General features: G+C 38.9%; 1 protein-coding gene across 1 annotated transcript in view; it reads right to left on the bottom strand.

Moving 5' to 3' along the window:
* The window catches only part of LOC122799249 (cytochrome P450 2D15-like), a 405628-nt gene extending 381163 nt beyond the window's left edge, over window positions 1–24465 (bottom strand). The window contains exons 1-3 of the mRNA XM_044068194.1: window positions 24190–24465; window positions 23722–24007; window positions 11323–11494 (exon numbers count right to left, since the gene is read on the bottom strand). Coding sequence (XP_043924129.1) covers window positions 11323–11494; window positions 23722–23934 — 385 coding nt within the window. The 5' untranslated portion in view covers window positions 23935–24007; window positions 24190–24465. The remainder of the gene's footprint in view (window positions 1–11322; window positions 11495–23721; window positions 24008–24189) is intronic.
* Window positions 24466–25525: the final 1060 nt, after the last annotated feature.

Below are 25525 nucleotides of genomic sequence, written 5' to 3'. Positions count from 1 at the left end.
GTTCAAAATCACAGGAAATATTTAAAACAACATTTTAGGACAGTCTCAAATAAATAAAGAAAATATCTAAGCTATACGTCACTATATTCCTGTCTATAACTAAAATAAATTACTGTACCCTAGTTAAATTACTTACAGAGCAAGGCAAGTGTGGTAAATGCTCTCTCTCACTTAGAGACCCCTCAGATTAATATCTCAAATATTACTGCTTGGTTAGTGCAGCCTGAGATTTTGTGGGGAATCTCTTATACCTCAGTCTGGGAAGCTTGTAACGCCCCACCACTGGCCCAGTAATCAAAAGTCTCAATCCTCACCACTGGCAACAGTGGGGTACATAAACACTGGGAGAATGACAAGTACACACACAGTAAAGTGCAATTTCCCTTAAGAGCATATAGAGACCACAGTCAGTCTGGGGCTGGTTTCTCCCACTTTCTCCAGATCCCCATTAAAACTCCCCACTGGTACAGCTACAGAGTTGAGATCATTGCTGAGTGATCAAGCCAAGACATTCAGCACCCTTTCTGTCCAACCAGTGCTTCGTGTCCCTGCCCAAGTAGCTGACACACACAGTCTTTGAGATTTGACGTATATATACACACACACACACACACATGCACGCGCACACACACACACACACACACACACACACACACACACACACACACACACACACACACACACACACACACACACACACACCTGGGAAAGGCTGGCACAGGTTTACTAGCTATGCTCCCTTCTGCCCAGACTATAAGGCAATTTTGATTGCCACCAGCCACTCCTTATCAGCTACTCTAAGGCCCTTAACAAAGGGTGTCCAGTCTTATTGTGTAATGTTACTATTAATCCAAATGCTAGTTTGACCAAGAACAAGACTATTAGGAATGGCCCACAGTGTCACCAAATAAATATGCAAGTACTCTCAAAACTTAAATATATCTCACAGATATCAGTCACAATGAATGCTTTAAATATATTTAATAATAAATAATAAAAGAACAAAAAAGTACTCAGTAAATAATCACAGTTGCGTCAGAGTTCAAAATCACAGGAAATATTTAAAACAACATTTTAGGACAGTCTCAAATAAATAAAGAAAATATCTAAGCTATACTTCACTATATTCCTGTCTATAACTAAAATAAATTACTGTACCCTAGTTAAATTACATACAGAGCAAGGCAAGTGTGGTAAATGCTCTCTCTCACTTAGAGACCCCTCAGATTAATATCTCAAATATTACTGCTGGGTTAACTTGCAGGACACCACACTTTTTGTCATCAGACTTTACTTCCCAAGCTAAACCCCCATTGCTAGAAACTGCCAGCCTTTAGCATCTACTTGTGAAAAATACATAGCCGTCAAATCTTTGTAGCTGCTGGAAGACATAAAACAATAAAACACTTACAAGACAATGCAGAAGGCTCCCTAGTTTTAGATATCCTGTCTCCTTGCTGCAGTGAAACCATCTCTTATGGCGCAGTGGTAAAATAATTTCATTTCAACTATTTTTCCTGACATTTTGCAAGTTAACCTTCTATGTTCCAGTTTCCACTGTTAAGAAATATACATTTACACAGTTTCAATAGTTTATGTACATTTCTGTTCTCTTCCAGTACGGTACACTGTGGATGCATCTCTAAGCTGAGTACTCTATAAAATATCTCTTCAACACATGACTGTACAAACCACCTTATATGATATACAGTTCTAATACATTAGAAACACAAGCATATGAATCATGTTGATATTTACAAAATTCCAGCTAGCTGTGCTGACAGTACCTCCTTTTGTCACACCCCCCCCAAGACTAAAGCTAGATTTTCAAGTGACCCTCGAGAAATGCTGCTTAAGAGGGTTGAGCTTATCTGGGAATACCTTACCCCTTTCCCTGTCTTGAGATTCCAGCTGCCTTGGCATTGCTGACCCCAGTACAGTGCTGCACTGTCCTATTATATGACTGCAACCCTAAGCTCCACCATAGTAATTTGGGATTTGGCTGGCTGGATCACTGTAGCCATAGATCCACCTCAGAATCCTCCAGACTCTTACTGCAAATACTTAGCACCAGGGCCTCCCTATCATGCTAAGGTTTCATCATGCTCACATGGTACATTTGTGCCCCTGCCTCCTGCCTAGCAGTTCTACCATGTATTTAACATCACTGACCTTCCTTACCAATTTGAAGTGTCCCTGTTTTGTCTGACAGGAATGAGAACCATTACATGCTGCCCTAGAGCATACTCTTTAGCTTGAGCATTCCTGTCATACTAGACCTTTTTTCTGCTGTTGGGCTTCGCCAGGTTCTCCTGGGCTAAGCCCATGAGTTCCTTGAACCTTGTCCTGAGGTTTAGGACATATGCCACAACAGATTCCTTGTGGGATTCACACTCACCCTCCCATTCATCACGAATCAAATCTAGTGGCCCCCTCACCCTATGCCCATACAGCAGATGAAAGGATGAAAAACCTGTGGATTCCTGGGACACCTCTCTGTAAGCAAACAACAGATGGGGAAAATATTTGTCCCACTTCCTCTTAAACTGGTCTGCAAATGTCCATAGCATGGTCTTTAGTGTAGAGTTTAACCTCTCCACCAGACCATTAATCTGGGTATGGTAGGGGGTGGTCTTTAGATGCTTCATCCACAGTGCTTCCACAGTCAAGCCAGCAGGTCTGACATGAAATTAGCACCTCTGTCAGTCAGTATTTATTTTGGGAAACCTACCCTGCTGAAAATCTCTAACAAAGCATTTGCCACCTTTTTTGCCTTGATGGACGATAAGACCACTACTTCAGGGTATCTGGTAGCATAATCTACTACCAGTAGGATATACCTCTTCCCTGTGGAACTTGGGGTACTCAGAGATCCCACAATATCCATAGCTACCCTCTGAAATGGCTCCTCAATCACAAGCAAAGGCATCAAAGGAGCTTTGACCTTGTCCTCAGTCTTACCTACTTTTTGGAACTGCTTACATGTCCTGCAGTACTCTGTTACATCTCTGGAAATCCCAGGCCAATAAAAGGTCTGCATGATACATCTCTTTATACACTTTATGCCCATATGACCTACAAAACAAAGGGGATATCATGGCCTATAGCTAAGAGTGCCAGATGGCAGGCTCTGGGCACTACCAACTATTGTATTCTCTCACCCTCTAGTCATCCCTCAGGGGTCCACTCTCTATAGAGTAACCCTTTGCCCCAGTATACAGATTCCCCCTTCCCTTGAGAATCAGGTGCCTCATTGGCTACCTCCTTCAGGCCTTGTAATGTAGGGTCTGAGAGCTGAGCCTATCTCAACTCTCTCTTGGTAACCCTTCCTAGATCCCCTTCCACAGGAAGTCTGGTATCCTCTTACAGCAGTACCTTACTGTCAGCCTGGGTACTACTACTCACCTCTGCCCTTGCAGTCACTCTGGCCAAGGGAACATCAGTGCCCACAAGCAGCTGTGGCTCACTTTCAGTCTCACTGCTACAGGGTAGCTTCCTCTCTGAAGTAACCACCACACCAGTCCCAGCTTCACGTCTGTGGTCTGTCTGGGTCTCCCCCAGGCTACTAGACACACATGCTTGTCTCCAAGCCTGACTGCATGTCACTGCATGCACACAAGGCACACATTATCAAAATCATTCCCCTATCAGGGCATCTGCAGGGATATCCTCAAACACACCTACTTACTGGCTTCCTTTTCTATCCTCCCAGTCAAGATGAACCCTAGACAAAGTTATTTGGAATGGGGTCCCTCCTAAAGCTCTGACTGGAGTAGACTGCCCAAGCAAGTAGTGCATCTCTTTAACCATTGCAGGCTTCACAATGGTTAGGTCAGAGGCTGTGTTTCTCTTAGCAGTGGCCTGTTTCCCATTTACTAAGATAGGATATAATCTCTTGTGGTAGTTTGGCACCCTTGTTGTCTTCAGACAACTTACTGTTGGCATTCTGTCATTCCCACTTACTAGCTCTCCCACCTTGCCTCCATGGACATCTATACACACTTTCATATGCCTTGCATCTATGCTCACAAAAGTTTTCTCTGTAAGCTTCAGGTGTTAACTTAAAACACTCTAACAAACATTTTTTAACAGTATTATAATTTAAACAATCAGTATCAGCCAATTTAGAAATACCGGTTACAGCTTTACCATGAAGTAAGAGGGTCAGGAACCATACCCAAAGCCCTTCATCAATGTCATACTGTTTACATACCCTTTCAAACATATGAATGAAACTATCAAAATTATCACCCTCTGTAATTTGTGGAAGAAATTTACTGACTTTTGTAGCTTCTGGGGTTCAGTTATTCCTATTACCTCCATGACCCTGGCGAAGAATCAGCATCTCATTCTCTTCAGCTTCCAGACATCTCAGTCTCTCCACTGATTCTAGTGCCATATGTTTCTCCTTTTCTTCAGACTCCAAATGCAGCAGTCTCTCTGTTATTTCTAGTTTTAACTGTCTGGCCTCCAGTTCAAGTGTCTTTAACTCCAGATGGATTTTTATGCCCTCTGTGGAAAGGTTGAACTGTCCATTTTCTGAGAGTTGTACATCTCCAAGGCCAGCCTGGTTGTCTTCCTGGTTGCTGGTCTGTGATGCAGCTGTGCCTAAGGCTGCAATCATTTCTGCTTTACTCAGGTTGGTATGCACCAGTCCTTTGGCCTGGCATGTCTCAGCCAACTGGCTCCTTGTCAGCTTGCCATACTCCTCTGATGACATCCTTGCCTACTCTCCCTAACTAACTAAGCTAACAAAAAATATAAACTTATTGTGATATGAAACTCTACATGTTCACTGTGCGGCTGATTGAGAGCACAAACACCTTCTTCAGTGACCACTGTTTACAGGCTACAGGAGTTCAATATCCACACCACTGAACCCTAATATGAGGATATCCCACCACTGCTAACCAATTAATATGTAGTGAGATATCCACTGCCACCAATAAATATGTGACACCCCACCACTGGCCCAGTAAACAAGGAGCCTCAATCCTCACCACTGGCAACAGTGGGGGACATAAACACTGGGAGGATGTCAAGTACACACACAGTAAAGTGCAATTTCCCTTAAGAGCACACAGAGACCACAGTCAGTCTGGGGCTGGTTTCTCCCTCTTTCTCCAGATCCGCAATAAGACTCCCCAAATGCATAGCTATAGAGTTCAGATCTCAGCTGAGTGTCCAAGCCAATACCTCCAGCCCCCTCTCTGTCCAACCAGTGCTTCGTGTCCATGCTCATGTAGCTGACACACACACTCTGAGATTTGATTTACACACACAACAACAGACAGACACACATACACATGCATACACACACACACACACACACACACACACACACACACACACACACACACACACCTGGGAAAGGCTGGCCCAGATTTACTAGCTGTGCCTCCTTCTGCCCAGACTATAAGGTAGTTTTGACTGCCACCAGCCACTCCTTATCAGCTACTATAAGGCACTTAACAAAGGGTGTCCAATACTACCGAGTAATGTTACTGTTAATCCAAATGGTAGTTTGACCAAGAGCAAGACTACTGAGTGGCCCACAGTGTCACCAAATAAATATTCAAGTACTCTCAGAACCTAAATATGTCATACAAGTATCAGCCACAATAAATATATTTAATAATAAATAATAAAAGAACAAGAAAGATCTCAGTAAATAATCACAGTTACATCAGAGTTCAAAATCACACGAAATATTTAAAACAACATTGCAGGACAGTCTCAAATAAATAAAGAAAACATCTAAGCTATACTTCACTATATTCCTGTCTTGATCTACAAGAAATTACTGTACCCTAGTTAGCTTACTTACAGAGCAACACAAGTGTGGTGAATGGGTTTTCCAGCTGATGTTGTCAGGTCAAAGACATACAGAATGCTCTCTCTCTCAGCGACTCCTCAAATTAATATCTCAAATATTACTGTTAGGTTAGCTTTTAAATTACATACACACTAGCCCAGGCCACCACAGCTGAGAAGCAAATAAAACTTTTAATAAAAGCAGACAAACATAATAAAATGGTAGTTAAGATTAGCGCTTTCAGGCTATTGCCCATTATCAGATCTAACTTTTAAAAATCGTTGTTCAAGTTAAAAAGCAAAGTCAACCAATCAGTAGGTTCCTCCTATCAGCTGTACCCAATCAAAACCTAAGACTGAGGCCTATGTCCCTTTAGGATGGGTTTCAATGGAATGACATCATTCAGTCCCTGAAAATATCTGCACGTAATTCAGTAATCCATCATACTTCTTCATTTTCAGCATGATCACATATATCACCACCTCTTATTCTAGTAGAAACAATCTGTAAAGCCATAAAAGTAAAGCTGTGGTAGGAAAATTAGCGATGTGTTTATACAATGCATTTCTAATCTCACATCGTCTTATACAGTCAATATGTTGCAAAATCATTTCTTTTAACATACAGTTGGTCTTGCCAACATGAAAACATTGGCAAAGCTTACAGAAAACAAGACAGATCACATTTTTTGACCTGCAATTGACATAAATCCATAATTCAAAAATTCTCTTTGTTACTGGATGCACAAAGCTTTTTTCTTGATTGATATAGACACATGCTTTGCAAATTCCACAGGCATAGGTTCCACCTTTTAATGAAGTAAATGGTAAAGTCATAGAGGGTTGAACATCCCTACAGAGTAATCTTTTTAAATTTGCATTATTCCTAAAGGAAAAGAGGGGATGCGAACTGACCAGCTCTTTCAACTCCTCATTTGTTGTCATGATCTTCCAATTGTCTCTAATGACTTGACAAATACGTCCAACTCCATTATTATATTTCAGCATGACTCTGGGATAGGTGGATCTCACATCCCTTTTATTTTCTTCTCATTCCCTTGTTCTTCTGAACCATGGCTTCCCAGGTCCTTCTCTGATGTCTTCCATATAGGCACTCATCGAGGCTAAGTCCTCTCCTTTATAGCCTCTATCATGAAATTGTTTGTAGAGCTGTTCTACTCATTGCTGAAAAACATGTTCTTCAGTACATAGTCTGGATGTCCTCAGCAACTGACTTTAATTAAGTTGAGAAAGATATGTCAAGGATGCATATTGTCCTTTTTTAACTTGGTAGTCTTCCAGCATTCCTTTTCATAATGTCATGTACACACTTTTGAGGAAGCATCCTTATAGATCTGGATGTCCAAAAAAATCAATCTCTATGTCCGAAATACTAGAGGTAAGCCGTAAAAATTCTGTATTCCCTTCTAAATAATGGACAAATTCCTGAAGTTGTACAGGTGTGCCTAACCACAAAAGGAAAATATTATCCACAAAACTCTGGTAGAAAAGGATGAGGGATTTCCATCTATGATCAGCGAAGATAACTTCATCTTCCCAATTGGCCAATACCAAATTGGCATAAGAATTGGCGCTATAAAGGGGAGGACTTAGCCTCGATGAGTGCCTGTATGGAAGATATCAGAGAAGGACCCGGGAAGCAATAGTTCAGAAGAACAAGGGAACGAGAAGAGAATAAAACGGATGCGAGATCCACCTATCCCAAAGTCACACTGAAATATAATAATGGAGTTGGACGTATTTGTCAAGTCATTAGAGATAATTGGAAGATCTTGACAATGAATGAGGACTTGAAAGGGCTGGTCAGTTTGCATCCCCTGTTTTCCTTTAGGAATAATGCAAATTTAAAAAGATTACTCTGTAGGGATGTTCAACCCTCTATGACTTTACCATTTACTTCATCAAAAGTTGGAACCTATGCCTGTGGAATTTGCAAAGCATGTGTCTATATCAATCAAGAAAAAAAGCTTTGTGCATCCAGTAACAAAGATAATTTTTGAATTACGGATTTATGCCAATTGCAAGTCAAAAATGTGGTCAATCTTGCTGTCTGTAAGCTTTGCCAATGTTTTTATGTTGGCAAGACCAACTGTATGTTAAAAGAAACAATTTTGAAACATATTGGCTGTATACGACAATGTGAGATTAGAAATGCATTGTATAAACACATTGCTGATTTTCCTACACATGGCTTTACTTTTATGGCTTTAGAGATTGTTTCTACTGGAATAAGAGGTGATGATATACAGTATGTGATAGTACTGAAAATGAAGAAATACGATGGATTACTGAATTACTTGCAGATATTTTTCCAGGACTGAGTGATGTCATTCCTTTGAAACCCATCTTAAAGGGATATAGGCCTCATTCTTAGGTTTTTATTGGGTACAGCTGATAGGAGGAACCTATTGATTGGTTGACTTTGCTTTTTAACTTGAACAGCAATTTTTAAGAGTTAGATCTGATGAAGGGCATTAGCCTGAAAGCACTAATCTTAACTACCATGTTATTATGTTTGTCTGTTTTTATTAAAAGTTTTATTTGCTTCTCAGCTGTGGTGGCCCAGACTAGTGTGTATGTAATTTGGGAATTTGGTATGAGGTCTGGGACTTTTGGTGCTCATTGGTTTTCTTGTCTTCTTCATTCTGGGTTAGCTTTTAGGAAGACATCACTTCTTGTCATCTGTCTTTACATCCCAAGCCAAATCCCCATCGCTAGAAACTGCCAGCCATTAGCATCTACTTGTGAAAAATACATAGCCCTCAAATTTTTGCAGCTGCTGGAAGACATTAAACAATAAAACACTTGCAAGACAATGTAGAAGGCTACCTAGTTTTAGACATCCTGTCTCCTTGCTGCATTGAAACCATTTCTTATGATGCAGTTATAAAATAATTTAATTTCAACTATTTTTCTGAAGTTTTGCAAGTTTCCCTTCTATGTTCTGGTTTCCACTGTTAAGATATATACATTTACACAGTTACAATAGTTTATGTACATTTCTGTTCTCTTCCAGTAGGGTACAGTGCGGTCACATCTCTGTGCTAAGTACTCTACAAAATATCTCTTCAGCACACATGTCTTTACAAACCATCTTATATGGCATACAGTTCTAATACATTTGTAACAGAAGCATATGAATCATGTTGATATTCGCAAATGACATATGATTATTTACAAAATTCCAGCTAGCTGTGCTGGCAGTATCTCCTTTTGTCACACTGCTTTCCAGTACTCTGTTTTCACTAAATGCCCTAGTGAGGCAAACAACTTAATAAGTGAGCTAGATAGTTATCAGGCCTTTTGTTGTAGTAAGCTCCAAGTCATATATTAATTATACCATTGGAAAAAATGCCAGAGAGAAGATATGTACATATTAAACAAGGTAGAAATGAGGGAATAGGGAATGAGATCTTAAAGGTTATATGTTTAAAAAGTTCTTCTTGCATTTTCATACATAACAGGCATGAATGTCTTTTGAAGTGGTGCTGGGCTTTAATGCTACATTCAACTCTTTTACAAATGTATCAGTGCTGGGATATTGCTAATTCCTCACTAGCTGGAATTAATGTGTCTGATGTGACTTTAGACAGTTTATCTGCTCCTAGAAATAAGACTGGCACATAAGGCAACTTAATGCATGCAAGTCCCTAATTCTAAAATGCCCCACAATAGGAAATCATATTATCAACACTGGAATCAGATAGGCTCTGTAATGGATCATAAATGTTATGAAGTGAAGACTCAAACTGCTTTGTGCATCTGTCCTTCTTACTAAGTTTTAGAAAGTATATTTCAACCTAATCATCACTCTGAGCATCTTCTTCAGAAGTTTAATATCACTGTGTCCAGATACCTGTATTTTATTATGTATTTAGGTGTTTTTGTTTATTGGGAAAGTCCGACTAGAACTGCTTGACCATTTTCAGTGGAGGATTGGGGAGAAAAGCTCCAGTAACATAGACATGTTAATAAGATACAAGAAACAAAATATTCAAATATTTTGCAAAGTTTAGAAAGGAGGTAACTGGATAATAAAAATGCAGAGTATTTGTACAATGTTAAAACGTTTTGATAAGTTTACAAACTGGTACTTTCTGATATCAGAAGTGGAAAGTAATGCAATGTTTGGTTAATTAGAGTTGTGCCTAAGGAGAAAGGTTTGGTTGTAGAAAATATTGTAGTTCAGATGATGGTAAAAGCAGGGATTGGATTAGTGGGTAGCAGGGCATTTAGAGGTGGAGATGGTTAGTAGAAGGTACTATATGGGGAAAACATTCTCCAACTTCAGAAACTAATATACGAACCAACCAAATCTTGTTGAAAATGAACATCCTTTCAGTGTCAGGTTTCCCAAGTTAGTAAATCCTTAACTAAACTGATCTATTTTCTCAAGTAATTTCTGCAGCATGCATGTTTTGGCCTAACTACTGAATAAATGCATTGCATCCCGAAGTTCAGAGGGTTCTGCATAATCTCTTAAATTAAAACAGGGAAATACAAAGGAAAATACTAAAAAAAAACAAAATACAAACACTTGCTGAACTTTCCTGCACTAGTTCTGCTTCTCGTAGGTATGCAGGAATCACAAGTTACTTCGAACACTTGCCAGAAAAATAAAATAAATAGATCTACATTCTTCCTTTCTTTTCAATATTCTTTCAAGTGCTTCCAGTATTTCCATCTAACACTGCCCATGTCTCAAAAACAAATCAAAGTATACTGTCAGTGAATTAAATCCCGAAGCTTAGGTGTTACTAGATAATCATGAAAAGCAAATGTCTAAAAGTGATGTGGGTCATTCCAGCTGTCCGTTGATCTACTATACCCAATTTAATTATTTCAAGGACATGGAGTGCCAAAGCCTATCACAAAAAGTATTTTGTGTATGTGTGTGTGTATGTAAGGCAGGAAACAGTCTTGGGTAGAACACTACACTATTACAGAGCACACACACACACACACACACACACACACACACACACACACACACACACACACACACACAAACTTTAAACAACTCCATTTCACCTACTCACATATTTTTAAGTGTAGGGGAGAAATAACAAAGTCTCCATCAAAAACCTACATGGATACAATGAGGACATACAAATTCTATACAGGAAGTGTCTCATCTGGGAACACAACTAAGGACTGTGTGGCAACAACACTAACTGCTGCTCTGCTGTACAGCACCTTAATGTAAATCCATAGAAGCAAAATGTGGAAGTCTGCTGTGGGATCTGTAATTATCATGAAACTAAACATTAATGTTCTCCTCTGTTTATTTATTTATTTAGTTTGTTAGTTTGTTAGTTATTATCATTAAATTAACAAGGTTGTGACTGAAATGCATCGATGTGGCCCATTCCATCTAACTAAACAAATAAAACAGTACATTGCATTGTTTTTAAAATGCACAAGTTACATCACTATACAATATTCAGCCATTTAGTGGTGTACTGCAAATCATTTTTCAGTACATACCCTCATGTGTGCCATAAAACCCAATACGCTCAAAAGCCGGAAATATAGGCCGGTCAGCAAAGTCTTCTGATTTCTTCACAAGAGCTTCTTTAATGGCTTTAAAGCCATTTAACACCACAATGTTTTTCCACCCAAACTGAAGACTATAAATTCCGCCATACTGTTTACTCAGCTGTTTGTAAGACAAGAAAAAAATTTGTTTTAGTAAGGATGTAAGACATACTTCTCATTTATATTTTCAAATTACAGCACAGAATGGACAGCCATTTTAAAAAATATCAAATACCTTAGATAATTGACATGCTGTCAGAAATAATTAACAGCTTTTTTGAAGTAGCCATACATGAATATAATATTTCCATTTGGTAAATACAATTATGTACTGCTTGTTTATGTCAGTGGCATCCAAAGTTGCAGTTGGCTCAGTCAGCTCCCCTGTGCCGATACCACAAGGCAGTGCCCCACCCCAGGGCAAAAAAAAAAAATCACTTGTCTGTAATAACCCAATTGCTTTAATGTAGTTACATCCATACCCACGACCCAGGTAGCTCTTTAACTGAAGAGCAAAAAAAAAAAACAAACAAAAAAAAACAAGCAGGATGATGGATGGACGATCATGCCCTCCCAACACTTTGCGCCTGGGGCCCCCCAAGCTATGCTTCTGGTTGCATCAGCTCTGTGTGTTATTGTTAATAGCCATTCTTTTCCTCTTCATACAATATCAGATCACCATAAACAGTTATTCATCTGCTGGAGTTTTACAGGTAAATGTAGGACACATTTGACTAAGCAGGTAATAGACATTGTATAGATTTAATGGCTGACTAACATAGTCACTGACAAAATAATACTCAGTTGGATTAAATAAGCTGAGTTGGTTAATATGTAAATGGGCACAAGGGATCAAACTAAATAACTGAAAAAAGAGTAAACAAAAAAAGCTAGCATGAAACAAGGTAACAGAAAGTGATTACTTGCATAACATTTTGTCTGTGAAAAAAATTGAGCAATTTTTTAGCCAGCTCTGCTACAGAATCCCAAATATAAGAACACAGAGAAACCAATATGCTGCAGACTAATTTCTGAAACTGAAAAAGATGACAAATTAAGCTGCTTGTTTAAGCTGCTGTTTTAAGTGTTTTTCTTGGTGGAGAGAGAGCAAACCCCCCATGAACCCCTGACCTGATATGGGAAGCAACTCTCTCACACCTTTGTGTTCCTCGGAGTCTTGTGCATTAAGGAAACTGTCACCATATAGGTCTAAAATGTCTTGAGAAAATATGCAGTTACATAAACTGTGTGTATACACACACATACACACACACACACACACACACACACACACACACACACACACACACACACACACACACACACACACACACACACACACACACACACACACACACAAACACACACACACACACACACACACGCGCGCACAAAGACGCGCAGATCACCGAGGTTTATCAGCATTATTTATGCTGACATATACTTGTATTTATCCTTTACAACTGAAAACTTCACTGAATAGTGCATTTCTAAGTGTATTTTATACTACAGCATCAATCAATGGAATGGAATGTATAGTTGTACTGTTATGTGCTGCTGCAGGTCAAGGTTTCATTGGAGGCCTTCTTTGTCTTTTCTCCACTGTTGTGTATTGTGAGAGAAAAGAGACCTTTCAGTCATTCCCTTTTCCACTCGGACCTGAAATAAATGCCTGAACTGATCTTCGACACCTGCTTGCCTGCTCTTTGTCAGGACTGTTGTTTGTCTTTGTTCTTACTAAAGGAAGAAGTGTTAACAAGAAGCACTAGCCACTTTGTTCTAGATATTTCAGGTATGGGCCATTTGTGTGTGTGCTTACTGTTTGGTGAATTCCCATTTTGGCAGGAACTTTTTGACTTTGTAAAGAGAGCAATGTATGGGTCAGAACTCTGAAGAAGCACAATCAAGTGCTTTCCTATGTTGAAGTGAATAATCTAACAGTGAGTCACCACTGATTTTTCAGTAATTAGAAACACAACTGAAAAAAAAAAACATTCAAAAAAAATAAATGGTGGGGCTTTTTGCCGCTGCACTCTCAGTCTGGAAACGTTGTTCCCATACAGCCCTAAATTATGTGCACCATTTCCACAATCACATTACAGTAGGGAAAAGTAAAAAGAAAATACACTGACATACACCCCTTGCTTGCTGCATGCAAGTCAGTACAGTTTCAACAAACTGCAACAAAACAAAATCAAAGAAAAAACTGTTGATGGCGAATGCCTTGACAGAGGGTAGGCATGACTAATTAAGCCTTTGCTACCTGAGATCTGATGAGCTGCATTTAATGCAGTGTCACAGACTCAGTACACCAGCCAAACATCCTCCATATACTAATCTGACCACTTTTCTGTAAGAAGCTTCACATTATTCAGTTGCTACATTTTTTCTGGTTCCCGTCTGCATGTCTGCTGTCACTTAGTTCATAGGTTCATAGGTGTTTACTAGGCTAACAACCACAAGGGCCTTTTTAAGCCTAGCCATTCATCCCAAATCTCTGACAAGTTCTGATACCCTTGATAAGTGTACGCAGGGGTTTAGGAGATGAAACATTTACAAGCAGGGGCCTGGGAGTTGAACCATTTATAGGTTGTCTGTGTCCATTAGACACATTGGTGCCAAACCAGGGATGAATTTCTGTTTCTCACCCAAATGTCCAAGTTGCACTTGAATTGGGTTAGAGAGGAACTCTTCTTCACATGGATGGGGAGCCTGATCCACAGACGGGGTAGTCTCTGGGATACATACCTGTCTCTCCGGCAGGTTCTATTTATATCACAGGCAAGGTTTAAGTCTTTAGAATGGGTAATTCTGGTGCTGTTTGTTTTGTGGATACCCAGGAGGCCCATCAGAGTGGGGTCTAACAATGCCCTGTATGCCAGGCATAGATCTCTCCATAAAAACCTGTGGGAGACAGAATACAGGGATAGGGCCTTGAGACTGTCTGCATAGGAAATTTTACTTACACTCTGTATTCTTCTAGTGAGGAACCTCTGTAGACGTTCCAGTTGTTGGATATGCCTGGTTAGGTACATACCAAAGGAGGCACTGTACTCACCGATAGGTCTGATGAATGCCAAATACAGCGAAACAATGACTTCTTTGGACATAGATATCATAGCTTTGTTTATAAGTTGCACAGTATAGAATGATTTCCTCACTATTGTAGACACGTGATGGTCAAAGGCTAGATTACTATCTATGTATGTCCCTAAGTCCCTGACTACTGGGTCAGATCTAAGGGGTGTGTTGTCAATATGATAGTTACCAAGGGTGGATGACTTCCCAAAGGATACTATTATGCATTCCTTGGCATTTAGTTTTAGTCCTTGGCTCCAGTTGTTTGTCTTTGTCAGCCCCACCTGGAGAACATTTGTGTCAGTGTGGGATTCAATGACAGCTCCTAATTTGCAATCATTTGAAAATTTAGTCAGCCAGAGACCACTGACATTGGCCTTGACTTCAGGGATGCAAATGCCAAAAAGGAGCGGTCCAAGGACTGATCCCTGAGGGACTACACTTGTGACTGGCCTCTTTGCAGAGGTGGACTCCTCACTTCTAACTTCCTGGGTCCTATCTGTGAGCCAGTTGGCCATCCACCGGGTGACATATGAGTTTGTACCTAACCTCTTGAGTTTACCAACAATGCCCGAGTGCACCTAGTTAGGGAAAGCTGGACATTTCCCTTCACTGCACAGCACTTTTCTAGAGTGCTCTTATAACTATGTTTATAAAGTTATGGGTTGTTTTCCTACTGTTCACTTTTACTTTTAACCTGTGTTTTCTAACCCTGCTGCTATTGTATCTGAAGTATTGTCTAGTATCTTGCCTTGTGGATGGGACAAACATATTAATGCTGCTTGTGCTGCCTTCGCTATTCTGCTGTGAACTTCATGTTGTTCTATATTGTTCCTGTATTGAACCTGCAGTGTTACGTTTGACAGCTTCATCTAGCTGTAAATCATGATCGCAGTATGACTGTTGTTAACATTTGCATCATCGTTATGTACTGCCCCATTTAGTCCTATTTACTTCTGTTTTTGAGCTGAGCACTCTTGTTGTATCTTTGTTTTTTTTTCACTTCTATCTTGGATACTGGCTTTTTTCTAGTGGTATCATTCCTATTTGGCACTTCTGATCCGTCCATATACTTGGGACTCTATTATCGGCAATAGCTAAGGTTTCCACCTATGATTACAGATTTCTTCTTGTAATTAATTAAATCTAATCAAATTTAATTTCATTTTTCTATTTTAACTAATCATGGAGGCACAGCCTGTTCTATCTGTCTCCTTGTCCAGCCTAATCACACTTATTTCTTGAGGCAGTTTCACAGCTACCTTATGTTTACTAACAATCAGGGGTTTATGACACATTCAGAAGCTATCTTTAGCCAAAGTGGAGACAAATCTCTCTCCATCACTGAATGTCAGTAAACAGCAGTACAAAGTGTACAGTGGTGTCATGAGTAGCACTGTCTCACAGCAGCAGGTTCTCCATTCGGTTCTTGCCTGGGGTGCCATCTGTGTGGAATCTGCATGTACTCCCTATGTTTGTGTGTTTTCTCCAGGCACTCTGGATTCCTCAAACATCCTGAAGACATGCAACAGGTAAATTGGTGACTTTAAATTGTGTGTGTGTGTGTGTGTGTGTGTGTGTGTGTGTGTGTGTGTGTGTGTGTGTGTGTGTGTGTGTGTGTGTGTATGTGTCTTCTAGAAGAAAGGCCCGCAATCTACTATCATTCCCTATTTGCTTAGTAAGCAATATGGATGGTGGCCCCTGTTCATGGGGTCACTATAGGAGTCAGCCGAAACTTGTAAGCATGGATGGGTGGAAGCAGCAGTACAACACTGCAGTTATGCATGCTGAGGCAATCAAAACATCCCTACTCAAGCTCTCAAGACCTTCAAATGGGATACCTCAGCCTCCTAAAACTACTGTAGCTGCCCATACACCTATGTCCGCACCTTCAGCTGCTCCCTCTGGTACCATGGCTCACCCTGACTGCAAGCATACACTTTTAAAATTCTCCTAAACAAGCCATCACAATGAGATAAAGCAAGAAAAGTGGTATTAATTTAGTGACGATTAAATGAGAAAAAACACAGAAGGCCTTACTGGAGCAGTGGGATGTATGGGAGTTAATTAAGTGTCAGGCTGAAAAGGAAAGTTCAGGTTCTGTGTCTCAAACCATTTAATAGATGATTGGCAGAATCATTCTACTGACAAAGTACCTCATGTTCATGTTCTACATATGGGGATGGTGTTGAGGGAAGACTGTCATTTCAGCAGTACAGTGTACTACATTTGTGTCTAGTATTGTAGGGAAGGGTGAACAAATATGTTCTAATAACTCCAAATCATGTGCTAGAGAAGTTTTCTTATCCAGGCACATGCTGACCAAACAGCTGCAACTAGTAGTTCCATGTATAAGTCTTTTTATTCCTCCCCAGATACTAGCACCTTGTACCCCACATTAACTTGTGTGTGTGTGTGTGTGTGTGTGTGTGTGTGTGTGTGTGTGTGTGTGTGTGGGTACGTGGGTGCGTGTGTGCGTGTGCGTGTGCGTGTGTGTGTGTGTGTGTGTGTGTGTGTGTGTGTGTGTGTGTGTGTGTGTGATTATATGTATATATGCATGGTAACACACGTGTTTGGGGGGTGTCACCATGTTCAGGAAGGAAAGAGCCAGTCCTGTCCTGTCTCTGTCTGGAGCACAGTGCCAGTGACATAGAATATTATGATTGGATCACCAGTCAAAACTAAGTTAATATAATTTGAAATGGTTTTAAATGTGGTATATTCTTGAAGCAAATCACATTTGAAACAGTTTGAAAAGGACAATAACTAGTTTCTCAACATTGGAGATCTATTCATAATGCTGTACAGTACATTTTTAGCTGAAAAAATTGTCACACTTGACAGAGATATAATGTAAAAAAAAGATCTTCCTGTAGTCTGAATGATGAATTCTGAGTTCACTTTGTGCTCAGAAATTCCAGATGGATGAAACCTACACAGGTGCTTATAACAGCAGCTATGGCTTTACTAAGCCTGTATCAAGACAATTATTTTAGTGTTTCTATCATCTATAAGAGAAGAAACATGTCCTAAAACATTTTTCTCATTGCTGACTCACAACTATATGGCATTGAACCAATAACGAAGATAGTGTTTTCTTAGCCAAATGGTCAGAAAACTCAGTAACCATGAACTCTGTTTTGTTAGGATAGAGGGTACAGAGAAGTAAAGCAAATCATGAAAAGTTAAAAATTCACAAAACTTACTTCACTATTCTTCTCAATAACAAGAAACCTATATTATTTAATATAACTATTTTCTATGAAAATAGAGAAAGAATTTCAGTTAAACATATTTACAGCTACTAGTTTCCATTTCCTGTCACACTGTTTACACCAAAGGACAGAAAATCTAGCTGTAAGGTAGGAAACCCTATTATGGCCCACAGCCTTCTGCCTTGGTTTATTGCTATTATACAGTGTTTTTATTTCTTTTTTCAGTTTTAACACCATCAAGTTTAAACAATGAAGTGTAATGAATAATGATGAAATACACTAACCTTTTTTGTTGTTCTTTCTGTTTAGGTCAGTGGAGGTAGACTTTATAAAATATAGCTCTATTTAATTTTTGACAATTTCTTTTACCAGTATTATGGCACATGACCTCATTTGTGTTTTTTTCTGCTAACAGAGTGAATTTTAGTAGAAATGTTACCTATACCGAGGAAGCTTGTGCGCTCAGAAAGGCAACAGCTGGTTTGAAATGGATCTACTTTACAGCCATATGATATGTATAACAATGGCTGGCCTTAGATGAAATGGCACACTAGGTGGAGTGCTATGTTGGCCCCCACCCCACCATCTACTGCCCATTGCTCTCCACATTCCTTCAGTCTTCATTCTTTATTTCAATACACCCTCTGAGCCAGACTGCATTTTAACTGTGGTGGAACTAGGTTAATAAGATGGGGGGTCTTGGAGCCACCACTGGGGTTCTAGATGCTCTGAGGTCCATTTTAGAGGATTTTTTCCAGCTTTCTGATCCAGTGAAGGCCTAACAAAACTCATGACTAAGGAAAGAAATTCAGGCTTATTGTTTTAGTTAGTTTTTTTTTTTTGCATCCTGTCAACACCACCTAATTGGCCAAGAGCTCACTTTAATAACAGTGCAATAATCAAATTAAACCAACTATAACCCTAGAATCCTATTCAATTGGTCCTTCTCATTTTGTCAAAATATTTGGTAGTACTTTCAAGAAGGGACACAAATCAACAGAAATAAAACATACTTCTGTTTTCACTAATGCTTTTAATTCATGTCATTCTCATCTGAGGGGAGAAACTGCTCAGTGAGAAACTGAGACAAATATAACAAACAGCTACTAGTGAAAGGCACTCTTAGGATGCTTGAAAGCTGACTTTTTAGAAACCATACTGCATTGTTTCTACTCACACCTCTCAACTGTCCAGATTTTTGACTATTATTTTTGGTCTGTTCCTCATAAAATTTGGGGTTTTCTGACAAATCACTGGGATGATCCGAGGACTGAAGTTACTAAACAGTGGCATACATTTGAGTTTCAGACTTCAAATCCTTTAAAAATTGTATGTATAAACTATTACTCTAGCAACTTTCTAAGTTTATAAGAGCAATATTTTAAATATGTCCCTAGTTTTGGGCCTTTGTCCCCCCATGCTGTCAAGCTTTGTCCAGATTTTCTGAAATAAGAGGTTGAGAGATATGTTTTTACTACATTGTTGTCTGAAGTTTGTTTTGTTCAGTTCCAAGTTTAAACTGGTTTCCACAATGCAGTGAGTAAATAAATCATATTTGAATGAGTCGACTCAACTCTGAAAATTCCAGCAGGAATTATAGGATTTACTTCCTGATAGGTCTCGGCTGGAGTGCGGGAGTGCCTTCTGTGTGGAGTCTGCATGTCCTCCCCGCGGTTGGGTGGGCGTTCGAAAGACATGTGTAAATGGGCGTGCCTTCGTTGAAGGTTGAACGTCGAGCTGGCACCTCGGCGTTCGTGAAAATCTACTGCCAATCATTAGCGGACCGGAGTTCCGCTGTGGCGACCCCTAACTGGAAAAGCCGAAAGACAACAACAACATCTTCCTGATAGGTCTAGTCATATTTGTTTATTTTGTATGGTTTAGTTATGTCATATATTGTAACTTATTTAAATGAACCAGGCTGCTGTGTCTTTTCTATATTTAAGTAATATTTTTCTTTAACTGTAGCAGAATGAACTATTATTTTCTCACCTAAGATGCTTAGATTTGTGATCAGTCAGTCTTAGAAGAGATTCAGAGTTCCCAGGTACATTAAAAAAATCCATAAATTGTCTTATCAGAATATGTATACAGTCCCAGTCCCATACATATATTAACATGGTGTATGCTTCAACCTCAGTTTCTTACATGAAGAAATTAATGTTTAAATCATTATTTGTTAATGACTCGATATCTAACTGAATTGTGCTATTTACTTCTTTGTTAAGTGTATGGTCATTCGATCTTATTGCTGAATTATCTGAAAGTTGTAACTGAGGTTATCCACACTAGTATTTTGATTTCTGAACAAAACAAAATATAATTAAGTTAAATTAAACCCACTGGGGTTAGCCTTGCTTCTGTTCCCTAGCTGGAAAGTGTGTAGGAATGCATAATAAACCTCCCAAAGCTCAAAGTGGCTACAGGGAAGACAGAAGTGGGGGATTTATCTGGGATGTTGAAGAGGCTGTCTTCTTGCTGTAATGCAAGACCATAAAATGAGGCAAAAAAGTTACCCTTGAGAAGGACAGTGATAACAGCTATACAGACGTAGCCCTGACGTCTGACCCAGCCACAATAAATTGCTTAGGCCAAGTAATTGGGATGAAAATTACACATGGCCATGTTCATTAACTATTTGATTGAGGACTCCAACAGCCATGGGGGTCTTAATACTGATGTCTACCAGATTCTTTGCAAAGGTATATTTTTGTTTGCGAAGATAATATTTTTTTGCATTAAAAAATCATAAAATTACACAATTTCTAATAAAGTAATAGCATCATTGCCATTTTATCTATTATTAAAAATGCAGACTTTACAGACTTAAACTGTCAGTTTGAAAAATAAATTGCAACTGTGTCTCACATCCTCTTCTAGCCACCATATTTAAGAGAGATACAGTACACCCACAGCAGGTAGATGATGTAATACGTACTTAAATAAATTATTTTAAAGGAAAACTCATTTTCCCCTCATGCACCAAACTACAGACTGAAGCCCAGCAAAGTTCAGGGCTTGCCTTGGATCCCTTTTGCTTTCCTGTTATTCTTATCCCTCATCAACACCCCAGTTCCAAATTCCTTTGAGCTGACAATCTCACCTTCCTTAATGACTAGGTAGTCTTTCCCATTAATGAACAATATACTAAGCAAAGAATTAGCAATGTGCACAAATGCTTTACTCAGAAATAACATAGTATCAGCTTCACTAAACAAACAGCATTGCTCTTTTGTGTTCATGATTGCATTCTCTCAAACAAGTACCACCAAGCTGGTATGTCAAATCCCCCACCACTGAACTCAAACTCTGCTGTATTAAATAACTTGCTGTCTGGCAGTCTGTATCATTGATGTCCTCCCTTCTTGACAAAAAAGACACAAAACAAACTGTCCTCTTTGCAATATATTGTTTATGGTATTAAACAAACACTCCTTAGAAAGAAAGGCAGAGAAAATGCTTTGAAGGGTGTCCTGCCCACAGTTAAATTAGATGCTCCAAGCTATTGCACGTAAGACTGGAATATTCACTCTTTTATCTGACACCCAAGGCCAATTCTGCAAGTCATTAATTAGAGTCCTGCTATTGTTCATATCAGAAAATTCCCTGTAGAAACATGTTCAGTTACTTAAAAACTGCAGGATTCAGGCTACTGTTCCACTCTGGCCTACTTACTTTCCTTTAAAGTTTCTACAGGCATGGACAATCCTGCAGTTCATCTTTTTGGCCCTTATTTACCCCCAGCCATTTCTACTGTGGTGGTAAGGCTTTTCCTGTAGCCAGCCCAGATGTAGGAAATGGTTTACCTACATAAGGTCGCGAGTCTGTTGTATGACACCCTAAAGTGTGAAAGTACAATGGCAAGATTTGTAAATTTCAAAACACATAAGTGCAAATTCAAATGAGCAAATGCCAGTTTGCATTCATTCATGTGACTTCGGCATTCCAAGTGCAGATCGCACTTCTGTGGAGATCAGGACAAGTACCCTTTCCTTCACTGTAGTGCGATCTCGGAGTTAGTATATTAAATTAGCAGGGGGTGTGGGGGGCACAGACCCCCACATGGGTGCAGGGGGGCTTAACGGTGTTTGGAGACATCTGGAAATGTCAGGTGTTTCAAACACATTCGACATTTCCGGATTGTGGGATTCGTTGTGTAGCATTTTCGCTGTTTTCAGCAGTCAAAAGTGCAGTTTCCAACATTTTGAGTTGGATATTTGACTGGTCTCATCTTTTATTTGTGACCTAATGGAGGTAAACCGTAGGAAGTACCATACCATGTCACATCTGCATTCATCACTTTCTTTATCTAAACCCTGAACGAAAGACCACATAGTAAACAAAGGCCAGTGTCAGTGTTAAGCTGGTGATATCTGACTGTTGACATTTACTAGAAAACCTCCACTGCAAGTAATAATGCAGTTGAATTAAAGTTGAGACATGGTTTAGCTAACTGAATATGTCTGATCATGATCATGCTGGGATGTCCTGCTAGTTAACAAAAAATACGTGTGCACTTTTAAACAACAAATTAGAATCTCTGGTAATATGTGTCTTTATTTCACTGTAAACATATATATCTACTGCATAATTAATTAGTTCATTCAACAGTAATTTGGAACATGACTTCAAAAGGATTTGCTCTAGTCCAACGGACCTAGCTTGCCATTCCACTACAATTATATAAAGATTGATCTTGAAAGATTGAAAAGCAAAACACTGAAAAGCACTTAAAGCTTTTGCAGGGGAGCAAATCCCCTGCACTCCCTGTATGAGGGGCTGCACCTTCCATACCCCTGCTAATTATATATACCTACTCTGAGATAGCTCTACAGTGGAGAAAGGGAAACTCACTGATCCCCATTGTGCACAATCTTGCCCGGACTTAACATCGGCAGAAGTGATCACATCAACTGTAAATGTTAAAACAAAAAATAAAACCCTTAAGAGCATGATCCAAGGTATAACCTTGAGCCATGCAAAACAGAGCATTTGTTTTCTACAGGAGGGCAAGCCCCCTGCAACTTCCATAAACCCTGCTACTTAAATATTCTAACTCCACAATTGCATAATACTAGGGAAAGAACATATTCCCTAACTGTTGTACTCTAGCAATCTCGCACAGCTGTTGAACATCTGCTTTGTCAACCAAAGTCTGTCCACAAAACAGATGTTGACCTTAAACACAGTCAACCAAAACAAGTGTACCAATATAGAGAGACAGACAAACAGATAGATAGATAGATAGATAGATAGATAGATAGATAGATAGATAAAACATAAAAAAATCATGGCATGTAACTCCTTGACTGTGCAAGGATTATTTTGTAAGTGTGATTCCTAATTTGCCATTCAAGTGTTTACACACAAATTATCATTTCACAGTGTCATCAGAATACATACGTGGTGTGCTCTGTGGTGACAGCACAATAAATATTTACTGGTTAAATACATTCATTACTGTCTTTGGTTTCAAAGACCATTCAGTGCATGACAGCATCTCACTGTAAGGCACTGCCAGTTATGCATTATTGTCATTTTTGTTACAGTATTCCACACTATTTTCCCAACCAGGGCAAATGATCAAAGATTAAAGCAAATGAAATAAAATAAACACATTCTGCCTTTTAATACATACACAATAACAGCACACTAGCAGAACTGCTGTAATCTTGAAATTCATAAATAAATATACTCACTGTTCTTGATGGTAGTGTTTTATATTGCCTGCACATTTAGGCATCTCTCAAAAACATTTACATTGTCATAACGCAGTTCTGCACCACACAAACAAAACCTGAATTTCTTGGTGGGCAATGTACAGTAACTCCAGTGTTATGTAATAATGAAAGCAGAAAAAGTAAACAATAAAGTACATACTTTTTATTAAACAAAATATAAAGTACGTATTTTTGCACAATTTTAGTTAATGCTGCTGTTATTCAGCAAAAATCATTTCTAATTATTTTTGAAATGACACTTCCATTAATTGTATTTCACTTGTATTTCTGTTAAAACCTTTGTCAAAAAAGAAATCATATTTATAGTTTCTTACCTTGGTAAAAGACCGATGTGGTTTGCTCATATCAACTTGCAACAAGTTTCCAAAAAAAGGCACACCACTTGGTCCTGTGGGGTACCTAGTCCAAGTCTTTTTCCTCTTCATGAAGTCAAAAATGAAAGCAGTAATAATGCTGAAAACAACAAGGACGCCTGCCTTGTAAAACAGCTGTGAGACGGAGGAAGGTACAAGGTAGAGGAGCTCCATGTTAGGCAGCAGTTAAAAACGTGCAACAGCCTAGGTCTATTCAGCTTCTTGTGTAAGTATATGGTGGAGTATGCTGGAAAAGACAGATGTGCAGTGAGAAGAAATGGCAAATCTTAGTGTGCGTAACAGTTCTCTGGTGGAAAGAAATACAAAGACAAGTTTCATATTAAGAGATCACACAAAGTTCTCATATTGGTTTTCAATACAAAACTGATAATTGCTTCCCCTTTTCAGCAAACATGGTCTTTTGCATACCTTTTTTTGCAACTACTGTGAATTTCTCAGTATGTATTGAAGGTTTGTATTTACAGAAAGGGATGACATTAATCCTGGTCCTCACTGCTGCATTCTGGATGGACCTGATACTGTTTCAACAAAACAAATGCAGTTTATTTCTCTTGCCCATTTAAAACAACTGCCTTCGCTAACCATGTTAACAGAGCTCTGAGTACTATTACATGTACCACTCATTTGTACACTCCTCACGTTCAGTTAAGATGGCAGAGCAGAGCCTGTTGATGAGAGCGTTGTAATGTGATATAGTACTGAAGGTATGCAGCACTTCAGATAACAGCTAACTCTTTCTTCCCACAGTCACCTAGGAATGAAGAAAGGTTAATCATTACATTATGTGGTTCCAAAACAGTAAGAATACATTTGAATCATAGTCTATGCTTTCTGGTCTGCCTTGAAAGCTTCTGTTATTCAAACACTGAATTCCATAATGAAGGGCTTACTTAAAAAAAAAAAAACATCTGAATAAACTTATAAAAATACCATCTGCTCACATGTCATCTTGTTCTGAAGTGTTAAGTATGGGAATAACAAGAAACTTTTGAGTGAGAGAAAATGCTGTATTTTAGAAGTATGTAGCATTCAGGAAAGTAAAATTAGGAATACAAAGTACATTTATATTCTGAGTACATACATCTCCAAAATACAGAAAATAAAGCAGTTGTGGTAATGTTAAGATTTTTTTCCTTGTGATAAATTCAGTAAAAAGCAACTTGCCAGTATGTGAATGACCGATGGCTTATAAAGAGGAAAGGTGGTGGTATTGTTTTAATATTTCCCATCAATTACCACATTTCCCCTACAACAAAGCAATACCAAAATTCAGTTCAACAGAGCTTCTTATAACTTTCCTGAAGTTAAATAACCATAAACAAATGTGTATTTCTGTTCTTTACACCCTTCCCGGTAACAATACAGCTATTTTGGAAGATATCCTTCCATTGGATATCCACAACAATTTCACAAGAAATAATACTATTAGGTGATGTGAATGTCAATTGGTTGGACATAAACTCTAAGTCTCCTACATATAGCATGAACTTATTTGGTTTCACACAACTAATTAATAGCCCCTCACATTATAGCAAAACATCAAATTCCCTATTAAACTGGATCCTAGTATCAGACTCTAGCAAATACATCACCTCAGGCACAATGTCTGACTGTCTCAATGATCATCTCCCAAGCTATACAACCAGACATCTCACAACAAAATGCAAACTTTCAAAGTTTAACCCAGAAATGCTGATTACTAATCTATAATCTATTAAGAGGAACTTCCCAAAAATTCTCTTCT

Source organism: Protopterus annectens, chromosome 1.part0 (assembly GCF_019279795.1).
Source record: "Protopterus annectens isolate FY-2018-M chromosome 1.part0, PAN1.0, whole genome shotgun sequence".
NCBI lineage: Eukaryota > Metazoa > Chordata > Ceratodontiformes > Protopteridae > Protopterus > Protopterus annectens.
Note: the sequence above shows the minus strand (reverse complement) of the source record. Positions and strands in the feature narration are given on the sequence as shown.